The 17,184-nt window shown below is 43.5% G+C and overlaps 1 protein-coding gene across 1 annotated transcript in view; it reads left to right on the top strand.

Moving 5' to 3' along the window:
• TMPRSS15 (transmembrane serine protease 15) overlaps positions 1-17,184 on the top strand; it is a 473,521-nt gene that overhangs the window by 249,783 nt on the left and 206,554 nt on the right. The window contains exon 14 of the mRNA XM_073584497.1: positions 15,783-15,872. Within this exon, the coding sequence (XP_073440598.1) occupies positions 15,783-15,872 (90 nt within the window). The remainder of the gene's footprint in view (positions 1-15,782; positions 15,873-17,184) is intronic.

Genomic DNA, 17,184 nt, shown 5'->3' with positions numbered 1-17,184 from the left:
AATTTTAAAAAAATCGCTAAATAAATTAGTAAAAAAAAAAAATATTCCCCAATAAATCCATTTTTTCAAAATAAAAAAAAACACTAAAAGTACACATATTTGGTATCGCCGTGTCCGTAGCGAGGCGCCCTATAATACTGTCCCATTAGTTAACCCCTTTAGCGAACCCCTTAAAAAATAAAAATAAAAAACGAAGCAAAAAATAATGATTTATTATCATACCACCGAACAAAAAGTGCAATAACACGCAATCAAATAGACGCATATAAATATCCATGGTACCACTGAAAACGTCATCTTGTCCCGCAAAAAACGAGCTGCCATACAGCATCATCCGCAAAAAAATAAAAAAGTTATAGCTCGCAGAATAAAGCGATACAAAAATAATTATTTTTTATATAAAATAGTTTTCATTGCAAAAAACCGACAAAACATAAAAAAATGACCTAAATGAGGTATCACTGTAACCGTACTGACCCAAAGAATAAAACCGCTTTATCAATTTTACCGTACGCGGAACGGTGTAAACGCACCCCCCAAAAGAAATTCATAAAACGCTGGTTTTTGTTCATTCTGCGTCCCAAAAATCGGAATAAAAAGCGATCAAAAAATGTCACGTGCCCGAAAATGGTACCGATAAAAACGTCAACTCGTCCCGCAAAAAATAAGACCTCACATGACTCAGTGGGTCAAAATACGGAAAAATTATAGCTCACAATATGTGGTGATGCAAAAACTATTTTTACAATAAAAAGCGTCTTTTAGCGTGTGACAGCCGCCAAACATAAAAACCGCCATAAATAGTAAATCAAACCCCCCGTTATCACCCCCTTAGTTAGGGAAAAATAATAAAACTAAAAGAAAATGTATTTATTTCCATTTTCCCATTAGGGTTAGGGTTAGGGTTAGGGCTAGGGCTAGGGTTAGGGCTAGGGTTAGGGCTAGGGTTAGGGTTAGGGCTAGGGTTAGGGCTAGGGCTCAGATTAGGGTTAGGGGTGTGTTGGGGTTAGGGTTGGAGTTATAATTGGGGGGTTTCCACTGTTTGGGAACATCAGGTGCTCTCCAAAGGCAACATGGCATCTGATCTCAATTCCAGCCAATTCTGCGTTGAAAAAGTCAAATGGTGCTCCTTCCCTTCCAAGCTCTGCCATGCGCCCAAACAGTGCTTTACCCCCACATATGGGGTATCAGCGTAATCAGGACAAATTACAAAACAACTTTTGGGGTCCAATTTCACCTGTTACCCTTAGGAAAATAAAAAATTGGGGGCAAAAATATAATTTTTGCGGAAAAAAATGATTTTTTTATTTTCACACCCAGGCGTTATAAACTTCTGTGAAGCACTTGGGGGTTCAAAGTGCTCACCACACATCTAGATAAGTTCCTCAGGGGGTCTAGTTTCCAAAATGGGGTCATTTGTGGGGGGTTTCCACTGTTTAGGTACATTAGGGGCTCTCCAACTTCCCTTCCGAGCCCCGACGTGTGCCCATACAGTAGTTTTCTCACACATATGAGGTATCAGCGTACTCAGGACAAATTGGACAACTTTTGGGGTCCAATTTATCCTGTTACCCTTGAGAAATTAAAAAAAATGGGGACTAAAAGATGATGTTTGTGGAAAAAATACGATTTTTTTATTTTCACGCCCGGACGTTATAAACTTCTGTGAAGCTCTGGGGGGTTCAAAGTGCTCACCACACATCTAGATAAGTTCCTTGGGGGGGTCTAGTTTCCAAAATGGTGTCATTTGTGGGGGGTTTCTACTGTTTTGGTACATCATGGGCTTTCCAAACGCGACATGGTGTCCGATCTCAATTCCAGCCAAAAACGTCAAATGGTGCTGCTTCCCTTCCGAGCTCTGCCATGCGCCCAAATAGTGGTTTACCCCCACATGTGGGGTATCAGCGCACTCAGGATAAATTGCACAATATCTTTTAGGGTCCTGTTACTCTTGGAAAAATAAGAATTGAGGGTGAAAAGATCATTTTTGTGGAAAAAATATGATTTTTTAATTGTACGGCTGTATGTTATAAACTTCTGTGAAGCCCTTGGGGGTTCAAAGTTCTCACCACACATCTATATAAGTTCCTTGGGGGGTCTAGATTCCAAAATGGTGTCATTTGTGGGGGGTTTCCACTGTTTTGGTACATCAGGGGTTTTGCAATCGCGACATGGTGTCCGATCTCAATTCTAGCCAAAAACGTCAAATGGCGCTGCTTCCCTTCCGAGCTCTGCTATGTGCCCAAATAGTCATTTACAAAAACATATGGGGTATCAGCGTACTCAGGACAAATTGCACAATAAGTTTTAGGGTCCTGTTACCCTTGGAAAAATAAAAATTGGGGGTGAAAAGATCATTTTTGTGGAAAAAATATGATTTTTTAATTGTACCGCTGTACGTTATAAACTTCTGTGAAGCCCTTGTGGGTTCAAAGTTCTCACCACATATCTAGATAAGTTCCTTGGGGGGTCTAGTTTCCAAAATGGGGTCACTTGGGGGGGTTTCCACTGTTTAGGTACATCAGGGGCTCTCCAAATGCGACATGGCGTCCGATCTGAATTCCAGCCAATTTTGCATTGAAAAAGTCAAACGGCGCTCCTTCCCTACTGAGGTCTGCCATGCGCCGAAACAGTGGTTCCCCCAAACATATCAGGTATCAGCGTACTCAGGAGAAATTGCACAATAACTTTTGCAGTCCAAATTCTCCTGTTACCCTTGGTAAAATAAAGAAAATTGAACCTGAAGTATTTTTTTTTTGAAAAAAAGTTAAATGTTCATTTTTTTTTAAATATTAAAAAAATCCCTGTGACGCACCTAAAGGGTTAATAAACTTCTTGAATGTGGTTTTAAGCACCTTAAGGGGTGCAGTTTTTAGAATAGTGTCACTTTTGGGTATTTTCTATCATATAGACCCCTCAAAGTGGCTTCAAATGTGATGTGGTCCCTAAAAATAAAATGGTGTTGCAAAAATGAGAAATCGCTGGTCAATTTTTAACCCTTATAACTTCCTAACAAAAAAAAATTTTGGCTCCAAAATTGTGCTGATGTACAGTAAACATGTGGAAAATGTTACTTATTAAGTTTTTTGTGTGCCGTATCGCTGTGATTTAAGGGCATAAAAATTCAAAGTTGGAAAATTGCGAAATTTTCAAAATTTTCGCCAAATTTCCATTTTTTCACAAATAAACACAAGTTATTTGAATGCAATTTTACCAATAACATGAAGTACAATATGTCATGAGAAAACAGTGTCAGAATCACCAGGATCCATGGAAGCGTTTCAGAGTTATGACCTCATAAAGGGACAGTGGTCAGAATTGTAAAAATTGGCCCGGGAGTTAACGTGCAAACCACCCTTGGTAGTGAAGGGGTTAAAGGAGTGTCAGGTGGTCACACTCACTGTTGGTGATATTGGTCATTTCCAACCATCCTAGGTGGAGGAAGGAGCTAGAGAAGAGTTCCTTGCAGCTCAGTCAGTCCTGGTGTGGAAGGAGCTACAGTGAGGAGTTCCTTGCAGCTCTGACAAAGCTTTATTGAAGTAGCAGCTATTCAGGAGGAAAGCTGCACTCAGGTGCTGGATTCTGTTGCTGGGAGCAATAGCAACAGAGCAAAGCTGAGTGTTTTTTCCCTGTTTGTAACATTCCTTATGTGTGTTTTAGTGCAGTGGTGGGATTAGTTTCCGCACCGTCCAATTCATTAGAAAGGGATAGGTGCAGGGCGAGCTAGGGTTTTTAGGTATCCTGCTCGTCGCCAGGTGCGGAACCTGCCTGGGGACCATTAGGAGTGTAGAAACACTGACTCAGGGGACTGCAGGAGGTCTCCACATTCCCGTTCCCTATTGCAGGGCCCTTTATTGTATCGGTATCACTGTGTTTTCCTTATCTCTGAAAATTTGCCTTGCTGGAGGCAGTGTATCTGGCTGCACGTTTCATTGTTTAAATTCGCCCTGCTGGAGGCGGTGTATCCAGGGTGACATCACAAAGAGGCGGTCAAGGCATGTAAGGTGCACTGGGCACCTGAGACTTGGCAGTTGGTGATAATATCAGCCAGGGAAGATACAGCAAACCGGGTAGCTGTCCTGAAAGAGATGCACTTACAATGTCTCCACGCCAAAAAGCTGATCAGGCGGAGTAATGTGAAGACTGCTCGAAGCATAGAGTTAGTGAAGGAGGCTATAGATCAGCTGGGTTTGCGGAAAGATGTGGTTTCGGTACCCAAAGCTCTGATTGGGAAAATCATTGGAAGATCCGGGAAGGTAATGCAAGACCTTGTGAATATCTCCGGTGTGGTGAGGGTGAGGATCCCTTCTGATGATGAAGTCCAGGTATCCAGTAAGTGGGTAGGATTCCCATCATGGTGGTTGGCTCCATGGAGAGCCTGAGAGACTTTCGGAGGCTCGTGGAGTATCGAGTGGGGTACCTACAAAAGATTGTGCAGTTGAGGCGGGACCTTTGGCGTATCAATAAAGAGATACGGAACACCAGGTGGCAGCCACCTTCAACCCAAGATGTAAGGACCTGAAAGGTTCCTCCAAGAAGTGACAGGGCAGATGGCCGAAGAATGTCAGCAAGTGGTAGTTCGATTGGCAGGGTGACGCTGAGAGACCGTAGTTCCTGTGAGACGCTGAATGAGTCAGACTCAGGCCAGACAGTAGGCTTAACTAAGACTTATGACCGTACTGACCGGGGAAGCTGGTCGGGGAATGGAACAAACAGGGAGAGGAATGTGGTGACTAAACAGTGTCTGATGACACAGACAGACTGTGACTGGAGGGCCAAGGATCAAGGCCAATGTTCGGGCCGCTGGGGGCAGGGGAGGCCTAATGTAGAGAAGAGGCTGTATGACAGATGGAGACGGTTCTCTCGACCTGTGGGGCAAGGTGTAGTGCGTGCCCGGTCTCAAGATCCTGGACTTATGCTGTGTGTTCAAACCCACAGGTTGAACAGAGGGGGGAGGTATGTGGTGTAATGACCACTGTGTCTGCTAGGGGGTGCTGTGTGGATGTCCCAAGAGAGCGGATAAGTGGCAGAATCCTGAAGGACCATTATGTATCTCAAGGTGGGTGGCCTTGAGATGGAGACTGATGTGTGTGTGGATCAGCAGTGATACTGCTGATGTGTTGTGTCAATGCGTCAGGGAGAAGTCTCCAGGTAGCTGGGGAGACGGGCGAACCCAGTTACCTACAAAGCCACCCAGGGGGTGTGTTTGAGAACGTTGTGATAAAGTGTGTGAATGGTTCAAGGACCTGTGATGAGGTCATAGCCATGTGACCCGGTGGGTGTGGCTACGAACCGTATAAGGTGGCCAGGGTAGGTTACATGTGGTGAATGCTGGGACCAGGTTGTTTTATGTAAAACCCGTGCCGGATCTGGTTTTTGTGGCTGAAATGTCCAAGCATGCCAAAACACTCGGAGGACATCAGCGCATGCTCGGGAAAACCCGAGCAACGAGTATACTCGCTCATCACTACTTAAGACCATAAAATATAATGTCAATAGAAAAACTCTGTGAAAACAGAACCATTTAGAAATCAATAAAAATGATGCCACATTAATAAGGAACAGTTACAGATTCACCTCAATTCACCCATTGCAGTATATGTGTGCATGCGTTGGGGGAAGAGATGTTACTTCTATTATTGAGCTCTCATAGAAACAGGGCAGAGTTAGATCACAAATTTGCAGGTAGCTTCTTAGAGCACTGTCCCGGCCGGTGACAGGCGCTCTGAGTACTCACGGATCCAGCGATGCGATAGCATGGTGGTTCTCAGCGTGGTTCCCAAGACTCTGACCCATCAGCCAAGTCAGTAGTCTGTGACCGCTGGATGGCAGCCTGTGAATCTCCTTACTTCTTTGCTCTTCCAGCTTTTCTCTTGATGGACCAAACTGGCACAACATCATGTGTGCATCAAATCGTAATGATGACATTGTGCCAGCCTGGCTATCTAAACAAGAACTAGGATTGCTGAGAGGTCAGGATATTTGTAGGCTTCCCATCCAGTGGTCACACATTACTTCCATGGCCGATGGACCGAATTCCTGTAAATCGATTTTCCCATCTCTAATTAATACGATCTCATTTTTGAAAACACATGTAGGATTGGCAGATCTAAGCTCACATGTATGCAGGACTATATTTATTTAAAGGATGCCTAATTGGGCTCTTTGAGTTTTAGCCACAAGTGAGTAACAAGCAATTAATGAAGGTGTCCTTATCCTGGATTCAAATGTGTCAAGGACACTGTTCACCCTAGTCAATGACCTATATATATCCTTTTGGGCAGTCCATTTCTCATTTTTTTAATCTAGCCCAGACGGAAAGAGTGTATATACTTAAGAACAAGAATTCACTAAATAATGGGAGTCAGGATAAAAGCTGAAATACCGAATCCTCATGGTAAAAAGTATTAAGCTGTACAACAAACAAACAAATATATTTTCGTTATTTTTCAAACAAATCCAATTATAGAGAAGAATTGGAAATCACTTAAAAGAGAATCAAATTAGTGAAGAAGTGTAAAAAGAAAGCTTAAACATCAACAACGACCAGCATAATTATAGTGAGGGATATTATCCGTGGTGATTGTTCTAGAAGAAAGATAAAAGAAAGCAGTTAAAGAACTAATCAGTAATATTAGCCGTAATATATTAGATGAGTTTACGCCAAATTTTTTCTTTGGAAAAAAAAGCAAATTAGCTCACGAAATACCGAGGTCACGACACCATCTGCAAATCCTCCTATATAAAATCTTATAATGTATTTATATATTGTCTGGATAATTTGATTAATAAAATGAAACATTTGTTTTAATAGGTTTTATGGTCTCAGCACAACTTAGCTTCCTCTTCCTTCCAGCTGTTGTCACCAGCTGCTATCCTTCTTTCTCAAACGTTCATGGGATGGAGACTCGGGAATAGATTTTTCAGTGCTAGACTGTAAGCTCTTGAGTACAGAATGATGAAGGTTATTTTTTCACTGTTATGAGGCCTGATCCACAGATGGTGGAATCCACTTATCTTACATCTATACTTTGCAGTGACATGTCTGAAATCTACAGTAAAAATTCTAGACAAATCTGCAGAACAATTGATGTTCTCGGTTGAACTTGATGGACCTATTGAAAGGTCTTTTTTTCAGTTTATGTAACTATGTGACTTACTGTGGATATGTATTTCCATATCCTTCCTGTCTTTCTGCAATGATTTTTTTTCAACATTTTTTGGATATAGTTTTTTTAAACCTCATCCATGTTTATTGCTACAGTAATTTGCATAAAGGTTTGAGATATAGAATTTACACTGTAAATCCGCAGCAAGTGCTTTTAGCCTAAAGGTACTGTCACACCTAGCGATGCACCAGTGATCCCGACCAGTGATATGATGCAGTCAGGATCGCTGGTGCATCGCTAAGTGGTCACTAGTGAGCTGCCACACAGGCAGATTTCACCAGCGACATCGCTGGGGTCGGGGGTCGCTACTTACCTGTCAGACGAGGCGATCCTGACGTCCTCCCGCCTGCGTCGCTCGTCGGCGCCACAGGAAGCCCAGCAAGAAGCTGATGACGAGAAATGGCCCAGGCCGCTCTCGCGCGATCAGCGATTACCAGCGGGGGAGCCGGTAGGAGGTAAGTATCACACACAGCGATATCGCTAGCAATATCGCTGCTACGTCACAAAACCAGTGACATTACAGCGATATTGGTAGCGATATCGCTGAGGCTGGTTTCACATTCGCGCTTTTTAAGCGCACGCACGGCTGGGGGTAGCTCCGCCCCCGAGCCGGCTCTCTGCCCGGCGTGCCCGCCCCTTCCTTGTAGCGCCGCCTCCTAGCGCACAGCGGCGCCTGCGATCGGCGCACCCTATCTTTAGCATAGGGTGCGCAGATCGTGCGCAGGCCGTGCGCTAGTTGCGCTTTGACCTGCGCTGCGCACTTTTGACGGTGCGCCGTGCGCGCCAAAATCAAACTTTTCGGATTTTGGCGCGCACGGCGCACCGTCAAAAGTGCGCAGCGCAGGTCAAAGCGCAACTAGCGCACGGCCTGCGCACGATCTGCGCACCCTATGCTAAAGATAGGGTGCGCCGATCGCAGGCACCGCTGTGCGCTAGGAGGCGGCGCTACAAGGAAGGGGCGGGCACGCCGGGCAGAGAGCCGGCTCGGGGGCGGAGCTACCCCCGGCCGTGCGTGCGCTTAAAAAGCGCGAATGTGAAACCAGCCTAAGTGTGACAGGGCCTTAAGATGTAAGCCACTTCAAGGGAGCCTGACAGTAGAAAATTGCCTAAAGTGACTGAAGACCTGTGAATGGGAGGGGTGGGGCTGAGTGACAGCACATGTGGAAAGGACTTGGGTATACTAGTGGATCACAGACTGAATATGAGTCAACAGTGTGATGCAGCAGCGAGGAAGGCAAATGCAGTTCTAGGATGTGTTGACAGAAGCATACAGTCTAGATCACGTGGAGTCATTATTTCCCTCTACTCCTCTTTGGTCAGACCTCATCTGGAGTATTGTGTCCAGTTTTGGGCACCACATTTTAAAAAAGACATCAACAAACTGGAGCAAGTTCAGAAAAGAGCGACCAGAATGGTGACCGGTCTGCAAACCCTGTCTTATGAGGAAAGGTTGCAGGATTTGGGAATGTTTAGTTTGCAAAAGAGAAGACTGAGAGGAGACTTAATTGCTGTCTACAAATATCTAAAGGGCTGTCACATTGTAGAAGGATCAACTTTATTCTCATTTGCACAAGGAAAGACTAGAAGCAATGGGATGAAACTGAATGGGAGGAGACAGATTAGATATTAGAAAAAACTTTTTGACAGTTAGAGTGATCAATGAGTGGAACAGGCTGCCACGAGAAGTGGTGAGTTCTCCTTCAATGGAAGTCTTCAAACAGAGGCTGGACAGACATCTGACTGGGATGATTTAGCGAATCCTGCTTTGAGCAGGGGGTTGGACCAGATGGCCCAGGAGGTCCCTTCCAACTCTACGATTCTATGATTCTATGATTCTATGAATCCTCACTCCTCACTTAGAGTGCACTGAATGCTGTGAGGATTCTTCGGTGGTGGCGCCGGGAGCAGCATTTGCACATTTCTGGCCACACTCCAACTAGACTATGTCAGACCTTGCTCAATACTCAAGACACTTGTATTGAGCGAGGTTGGATACGTCTAGTCAGCATGTGGCCATATGTATGCAAATAGCATACTTGAGGTCACATTATTGTCGACACCGGAGAATCCTGACGGCGCGCAGTGTGTGCAATTAGGAGACTCACAAGACTGCAGTCTCATATAGTGACTGCAGACTTGTAGCCTAGGGCTGAAGAACTGCTTGATGGTACACCCAAACTCCTGTAGGTAATTATGTGTAACTACAATGATATAATGTAGTTAGACTATATGTTTAGTGGTTTTGCTATAGCTATTAAGTAAAAACTTGACTCCGAGAGAGGAAAACCATTTCCCTGAGTCATCGAGTCAGTACGGTATACTGTCCGAGTCATCAAGTCATGGTTTGAACTAAACCTCCTTTCCCTTTAATTGATCGCTCCTGGCAGTTGGCATTAATGCCAACAACTCTGAAATCCAGCAATGACACTTTCATGATTTCACCAAGCTCACAGTGCATGTCCGAGACGTACTAAGACCGGATTATGCAAGTGTATTCGGTGGATAGCAAAGATTACTTCACCTGGCTAGAGAAACTTTTTCTGTAAATCATATAGTCCTTTAGAACAGTTTATGAATTATAAGAAAGCCATCTAAGACAATATATTGCAGCAATCCAAGTAAATATTATATACTCACCCTCCTACTGCCAGTCATTCCGGCACCATTTCTCCACTGCTCCCCATTTGTCTTCTGTATACATGACAATAACATCTCCACCTAAGTCCTGGACTCAGCGGTACACATCCCGATGCTACTGAGACCCGTGATTGGCTGCAGCGGTCATGTGGAGTGTATGTGTTTTGACATCTGTAGCCAAAGTAAACAAATTATTAGAGATAAAGAATGGGGACACGGCACTGGACTGGTCAGGAGTGAAGGGGAAAATACACACTATTTTTTTGTTTTACATATATTGTTGTCTGTCTACAGACATTTAATTATATTGGGCAGCCCCGTTATGGAAGGTATATTCTTCCTCAGATATGTAATTGTTCAGAATTAAATATGATTAATCATTTTTTCTTGTAAGTATTTTTTTTTGAACATTAACTTAATTTTGATTCTTAGAAAACTGGGGAATAAATGAATAGTATCAATCCAGAAAGTTCTGCTTATTTTTGCTAATGTCTTCAGTCTCATTATTGCCATGTTTGTGTACTTGAATACAACTAGTTGTTGTATCTCTTTCTTGTCTATGCATCAAGCCATGTTTTCTCCCATCTATCTAAAACAAGATCCTTTCATGTGCCTCTATGTGCACAAAGCAGGTCCTTAAGATATGATGTGATGAGTTTTTGCGATGAGCAACTCAAGAGGTCTAAACAACTCCCTGACTTCAAACCCATTCAACACCTTTGGGATAAATTAGAAATGCAGTGGTGAATCAGGACTCTTATCATATGTCTGATTTCACAAATACTCTTTTGACTGAACAGAAACAAATTAATTTTACAAACTCAGAAATCTTGTGGCAAGCCTTCCTAGGGGATTGAAGGCTATCATCACTGCTAAAAAGGAAATGGACTCCATTATAACAAGCATAGGTCTATAATAGGATGTCCAGCAAGCTCATATCTATAGTACTATATATTGTAACTACTGTTGAGATGGGCAAATGTATCCACGTGGAATTGAATTCTACTATAATTTTACAAAAATCTTCATTTTGGAGAATACAGTTTTTTTTTTTGTAATTCGCTCCATATGAATGCAGCAAAATGGAGGCCATCTGCAGCTGCCATCTTGCTGAACTTTACTTTCCTTACTGCTCACCTCTCCAGCCACTCACACTGCTATTTGCTGCTATCCAGTACTACATGCCTTTATCTCATCACATCGCTGGCCGGTATTCACTCTAAGCCAGGGTCTCTGGCTGTGAGTAGGTCCTGGAGATTACTGTGCATGCATGGGTCTACTCACAGCCAGAAACCCCGGTCTAGAGTGAGCATCAGCCCCCCCACACAGGTCACTATACAGGTGTGGGAAGAGCGGCCCCCGTCGCGTGTCCAGGCCGGAACCAAGGGGGCCGTCATCTAGGTTCCGGGGGACAGAGTTTGGGGATGAATCGTTGAGATGGACAGCTGGGCTAGCGGAGGAGTCAATATAAAAGGGTCGGGGAGCGCAAGTCACGATGATTCAGCAGACCGGGACAGAAGCAGCAGGAGAGCGTGGGAGTGACTGAGAGCCAGGGTGACTTACCAGTGCCAGGGGAGATGCTCACTGAGGACATCAGAGAGATGGCGTCGAGACGACTGTTCGAGACCTGCTGCCCCGCTTTAGCCCGCCTCACCCCAGCCCACGGCCACTGCCGCCTCACCCCAGCCCGTAGCTGCGGCCCATTCCCTGCCACCCGCAGCCACCCTGCTCTCACCAGTGGCCACGGCAAGTCCCATTCCCTCGGCAGCCACCACTGTCCCGCTCCGGTCCGCGGCAAGGGCCGAGCCTTTGCCCACTGCGGAGTCCCCGTCGCAGCTGCTGGCAGCACAGGTTGCCTGTCACCTGCCACCCCACATCACTGCCACCTGCCCCAGTCCAGGGGCAGCGGCCCACTCGTCCAAGGACTCCTCCGGGGCCGGAGGTGCCCCAATGCCACAGGAGCGGCGGAACGCTCGAAGACTGCGCCAACTCTTCAGTAGCTGGGCCCAGCGGCTGCCCCTCCAACGGACCACCATCCAGAATGCCAAGGGACGTCAGGACGGCTAAGTTGACTATATAGTTAAGGACCCGTAGTCGGCCATACCGCGGCCCTATAGTGACCGGCTCCCGCCGGACGTAGTCGTGTTCTCTTCTGTTTACTTGTATTGAGCCCCTGCGAGGGCAACCCTTGTTACCCCTTTTGGTTGGACAGGCTGAGACTGAGGAAAGTTACCTCTAGGCCATAAACGTTATTATGAAAAGCACCAAACCGACTCGCAACTCGTCACTGCATCCTGCGTACCTGCTAGCACCACACAGGCATAATTAACTCCGGGTCCCGCTTGCAACCGGAAACTCTGGGCCTAGAAGAACACCATGTCAGAGATGCAATGTGTTTGAGGTGCAGGAAACCAGACAGTGGGAAGGAAGTAAACAGAGAATCTGGAGAGGTGAGCGGTGATGGAACTATATGTATTTTTTCATTTTTTACATTTTAGATTTATTATGCTCTGGGTTATGGAGAGGCCCCAGAACATCATGAGGAATATTAAATTAACAAAAAATAACTTCTCTCCAAATCGAATTTCCCATGAAAATCCATTCAAAAAATTGAATACAAATTTTGTAAGAACTGCTCCTCTGTGTTGCATACACTGTCTGATCATATACTTTTATCCATAATCTGCTTGTTTCTATGGTTAAAGACTGCAAACAAACTATGTAGTCAAATACAAAGGAAAGATGGAAGGATTTCAGGGTCATACCGTACTGTCTGTAACTATGGAAACCTATAGGTCATTATTGGGGCTGTAAACAAAAAATTGTAAGATATGTTCTTATTAAAACCATTTGCCAAGTTGCTAATATCCATTTTAAATGACTAAAAATAATACAAAATAGCTTTGAAAAGTGAATAAAGCCTTTTAAAGGGTTACATATAAGTACAATTTGACTATGGTTTGTCTCTAGAGATGGGCGGACCCCTGGATGTTTAGGTCCAGCTGGTTTGGCCAAACAGCTAAAAAAAAGTTTGGCTTCGGTACCAGAACAGTACACAGACCCGAACCCGAACTCAATTGGGGGCCCGAACATCCAGTGTTTGCCACGCTGTCATGTGCATGATAGTGCAGCAAACACTGCCTCTGATAGGCAGTAAAATCATTATCACTGGTCAGACAACTGTCAGTTTACAGCATGAACTCGCAGCTGTGATCGGAGGTAAAAAGTTTACCTCCGGTCACTGGTGTAGGCTGATGGGACTACTGTTCCCATCACTGTATGTCTGCTGCCACTAATAACAGGGAGAGCAGGAGTGGCTGATGGGAGTATTCATATACCGGCCCCTGCGCTCTAAATAAATAATTAAAAAAAAACCTGCCTTGGCTCCAATATAATTTTGTTAACTTATAGCTAGAGGGGTCCCCACACTGTTTGCTGTTTTTTTAACTTATTTAAATAAATAATTAAAAAACAGCATGTTGACCCCTCTATTCCTGATAATCAATTTTGATAACATTGAGAGCTGAGAGTTGGAACCCCCAGCTGTAAGTTTTGCCTGGCTGGTTATCAAAAATACAAGGAAACCCATGCAGGTTTTTTTTTAATCATTTATTTAGAGTGCAGATGCTGGCTGATGAATACACCCATCAGCCTCTCCTGCTCTCACTGTTATTAGCAGCAGTAGGCATAGACTGATCTGTGCAGTAGACACTAGTGATGAGTGAGAATACTGCTCGGGTGATCTCTGAGTATTTGGCGTGCTCGGAGATTTAGTTTCTGTCGCTGTAGCTGCATGATTTGCGGCTGCTAGACAGCCTAATACATGTGGGGATTTCCTAACAAACAGTAAACCCCACATGTATTCAGGCTGGCTAGCAGCCACAAATCATGCAGCTATGGCGACAGAAACTAAATCTCCGAGCACATCCAAATACTCGGAGGTCACCCTAGCATGCTCGGGAAATCTCAAATACGAGAATACTTGCTCATCACTAGTAGACACCCATCAGTCCATGCCAGTAACATTTTAACTCCAATCACATCTGCGGACTTACTCTGTCATTTGTCAGCTTGGGAACCGTGGCTTTCTGACTAGCGGTAATGATTTTACTGCTGATCAGAAGCAGTGTTTGCTGCGCTGTCATGCCTGTGACAGCATGACAAGCACTTGGTGTTTGAGGTGTCGAACAGAACAGCAACACAGACTTCCTGGTGAAGTCTGTGTTCGAAGTCCGTGTCTGAACAGTAGGTGTTCGGTACGGACACCAAACTTTACTGCTTGGGTTCGCCTATCTCTAGTTGTCATGTTTTCTTTTTTCCAGGAGCTTCCCTGCCTCCTGGCTGCCTGCATGCCAAGAGCCAGAGCAATACTGAAGATTAACAGTGTGGTCTGGCATCATGCTCCTACTGCTGATTCAATCTGTGCACTCTACCGTGCCATAGCCAGTGGTATCTTTGTCACTGTAGCAACAGAAGAGCACAGAGATACCGAATTGATACGGTCAGATCCATGAATATGGTCAGCTTCAAAACATAGCTTGCAAAAAAAGTATTCCAATTTTGTCTGGCCACTTTACTGATAGCACAGCTACCTTGAAGAAATTAAGTTTGATGAACAGGTAACTCTGCAGCAAATCTGTGCAGATCAAACTGTTAATCAAAGGGCAATGATTTGTTTACAGTCATTTCAGCTACATGTACTGTGCCGTTCTGGCCACACCAGTTATGATAATGTAGCAACTCACTTGGGAAAATAGATAAAACATTAAAAACTGCAACTGACCCTACCGTTTCCTGTACAGATTAGAGATCCTGACCCCATAGTCCCCAGTGATTCCTGCGTGACTTGAGAGAGCCCTAATCACAGATTAGACTATGGAATTTCGCACCTATTCTGCCTGAAAGGCCGTCAAGCGATTTATGTTCCTCCCAAAGAACTGGAGGACTAGCCAGAGTGCAATTTACTTACAGAAGGGAAAATGAGCCGAACATAAAAAGAGCCCAAAGAGAGTAAAACAAACCATAGAAAATAAAGGATTAAGTATGTACTGTTAGAGTATGATTCCTAGATTCTAAAAAGAAACAGAAGATAGCTGCAGGGTAAAAAACATAAACCGTGGAGATAGACCCTAGCTGGTCTTTCACTGACTGGCTTAACCTACAGCAGTATGGTGTGACATCCAAATGAGACTATCACCAGCAGGAAATACCAGAAGGGGGGAAGTATATAAAGCCATATATTAAAGGTGATAGGAGACAAATTAGTAAATAAAAACACCTGTTACCCTGAAAAGACTGAAGCAAGGATAACAGAAACTAAACACCCAGAGAAAATGTGTATTTGCTGTGGCTAAGCAGACAGAGAAGCCAACCACAAAGCACAGTCTCAAGGATTCAAACCCAATTGCATGACAATGCCTCTGGGATTGAAAGTCAATGGCTGCCAAGAGAATTGAAGTTAATTTTCTCCCAGTAGCTGCACTTTCAGTAAGGTGGCCAGACAGCATTGTCTCTATATCTGCAGGATAGTAACATTTGGGGACATGACAAGTACACTTTAAAACAAAAAGATTGCAATCATGAGTTCCATGCTTTGGAAACCGACCACCTCTGATAGACTGCAGAGGTGGCGAGTAACCTCTGTTCTTGAAAATGGAGAGAATGAGGTAGATTTAAAAGTTGCATGTTTTTACAGACAGTTTGCAATTTTACTTATTTCAGGAAATGAGTCAACTCTTTTAAATCCTTCATTTCAATTATGCATCATACGGCACACAATTTATTGAGGACATTTGCTGTCCGCTCAAAGCAATAGAAATAAGGCTATAGTATAGGCACAAGGTTGATGGTCACCAGATGTTGTTAAGACATGAAATTTTAAAGCCTTTAAATCTACAAAGCAAAAAACAATTTACCTTTTCTAATGTACTTCTCTAAAATCAACCAAAGTAACTAAAATGTATTTTTTTTTCATAGCGAACTGTGGAGGACCCGTTGAATTATGGGAAACAAACAATACCTTTAGTTCTCGAAACTACCCACAGAACTATCCCAATCTTGCATCATGTAAGTTACAGCAAATCTGCCATTTTTATTCTACATCATGAACATTTAAATATCAAATATTTAATGAACCTTAAGGAGGAAATCGGCATTTGTCATTTTTCAGGTGATTGGGTTTTTGAACAAAATTGTAAAATAAAGTCATTATGTTATCCGTAACTGGTTATGGCTCTTGGAAGACCTTAACAAGATAAATAAATTTTAATTAACTTTCTAAAATGTTCAGTATTAATAGAATACACTTTACAGTTCTATTTTAGAAGCACTCACAGTAGGCTCATAAATACTTCAAGATAAGATTCTATTGTATTGAATTAGTAATAGGATATGCCAAAAAGAAGGTGCAAGTTTAATGTATGGAAGTTTGCAGCAATGAATACTCAATGTAAAGAAAGCCAATATAAATAGTAGTGGTGTTACATTAGAGAACTTATCTTTTGACGAAGGTGAAAGAACTTATGGACTCAATGTTTTTGGCACTGAAGTGTAATGTAAACTTCTGTCCTTTATCTGCAACCCCTTCCAAGGAGGTATGGACACTTTGCCATCATGATGCCTGGGCTATAGTTCTCTACCTGAATTAGCTGTTGTTAATTAGCCTAAGGAAGGCTACAAATCGAGAAAAAGGACCAGCACATCTAAGCTAGTGTGAACAGGTGCCAACCAAAAACCTATAACTTGAAAAACTATAAGGTTGCACCATGAATATGAATGATTACTCTAGAAAATTGAAACTGCATTACTGCCACAGAATATGGGGAAAAAAGGAAAAAATGCTATGTAATGTACAGTACAGACCAAAAGTTTGGACACACCTTCTCATTCAAAGAGTTTTATTTATTTTTATGACTATGAAAATTGTAGATTCACTCTGAAGGCATCAAAACTATGAATTAACACATGTGGAATTATATAATTAACAAAAACGTGTGAAACAACTGAAAATATGTCTTATATTCTAGGCTCTTCAAAGTAGCCACCTTTAGCTTTGATTACTGCTTTGCACACTCTTGGCATTCTCTTGATGAGCTTCAAGAGGTAGTCACCGGAAATGGTCTTCCAACAGTCTTGAAGGAGTTCCCAGAGATGCTTAGCACTTGTTGGCCCTTTTGCCTTCAATCTGCGGTCCAGCTCACCCCAAACCATCTCGATTGGATTCAGGTCTGGTGACTGTAGAGGCCAGGTCATCTGGCGTAGCACCCCATCACTCTCCTTCTTGGTCAAATAGCCCTTACACAGCCTGGAGGTGTGTTTGGGGTCATGGTCCTGTTGAAAAATAAATGATGGTCCAACTAAACGCAAACCGGATGGAATA

This window comes from Dendrobates tinctorius, unplaced genomic scaffold, assembly GCF_039654945.1.
Source record: "Dendrobates tinctorius isolate UK_male_01 unplaced genomic scaffold, ASM3965494v1 ptg000084l, whole genome shotgun sequence".
NCBI lineage: Eukaryota > Metazoa > Chordata > Amphibia > Anura > Dendrobatidae > Dendrobates > Dendrobates tinctorius.
Note: the sequence above shows the minus strand (reverse complement) of the source record. Positions and strands in the feature narration are given on the sequence as shown.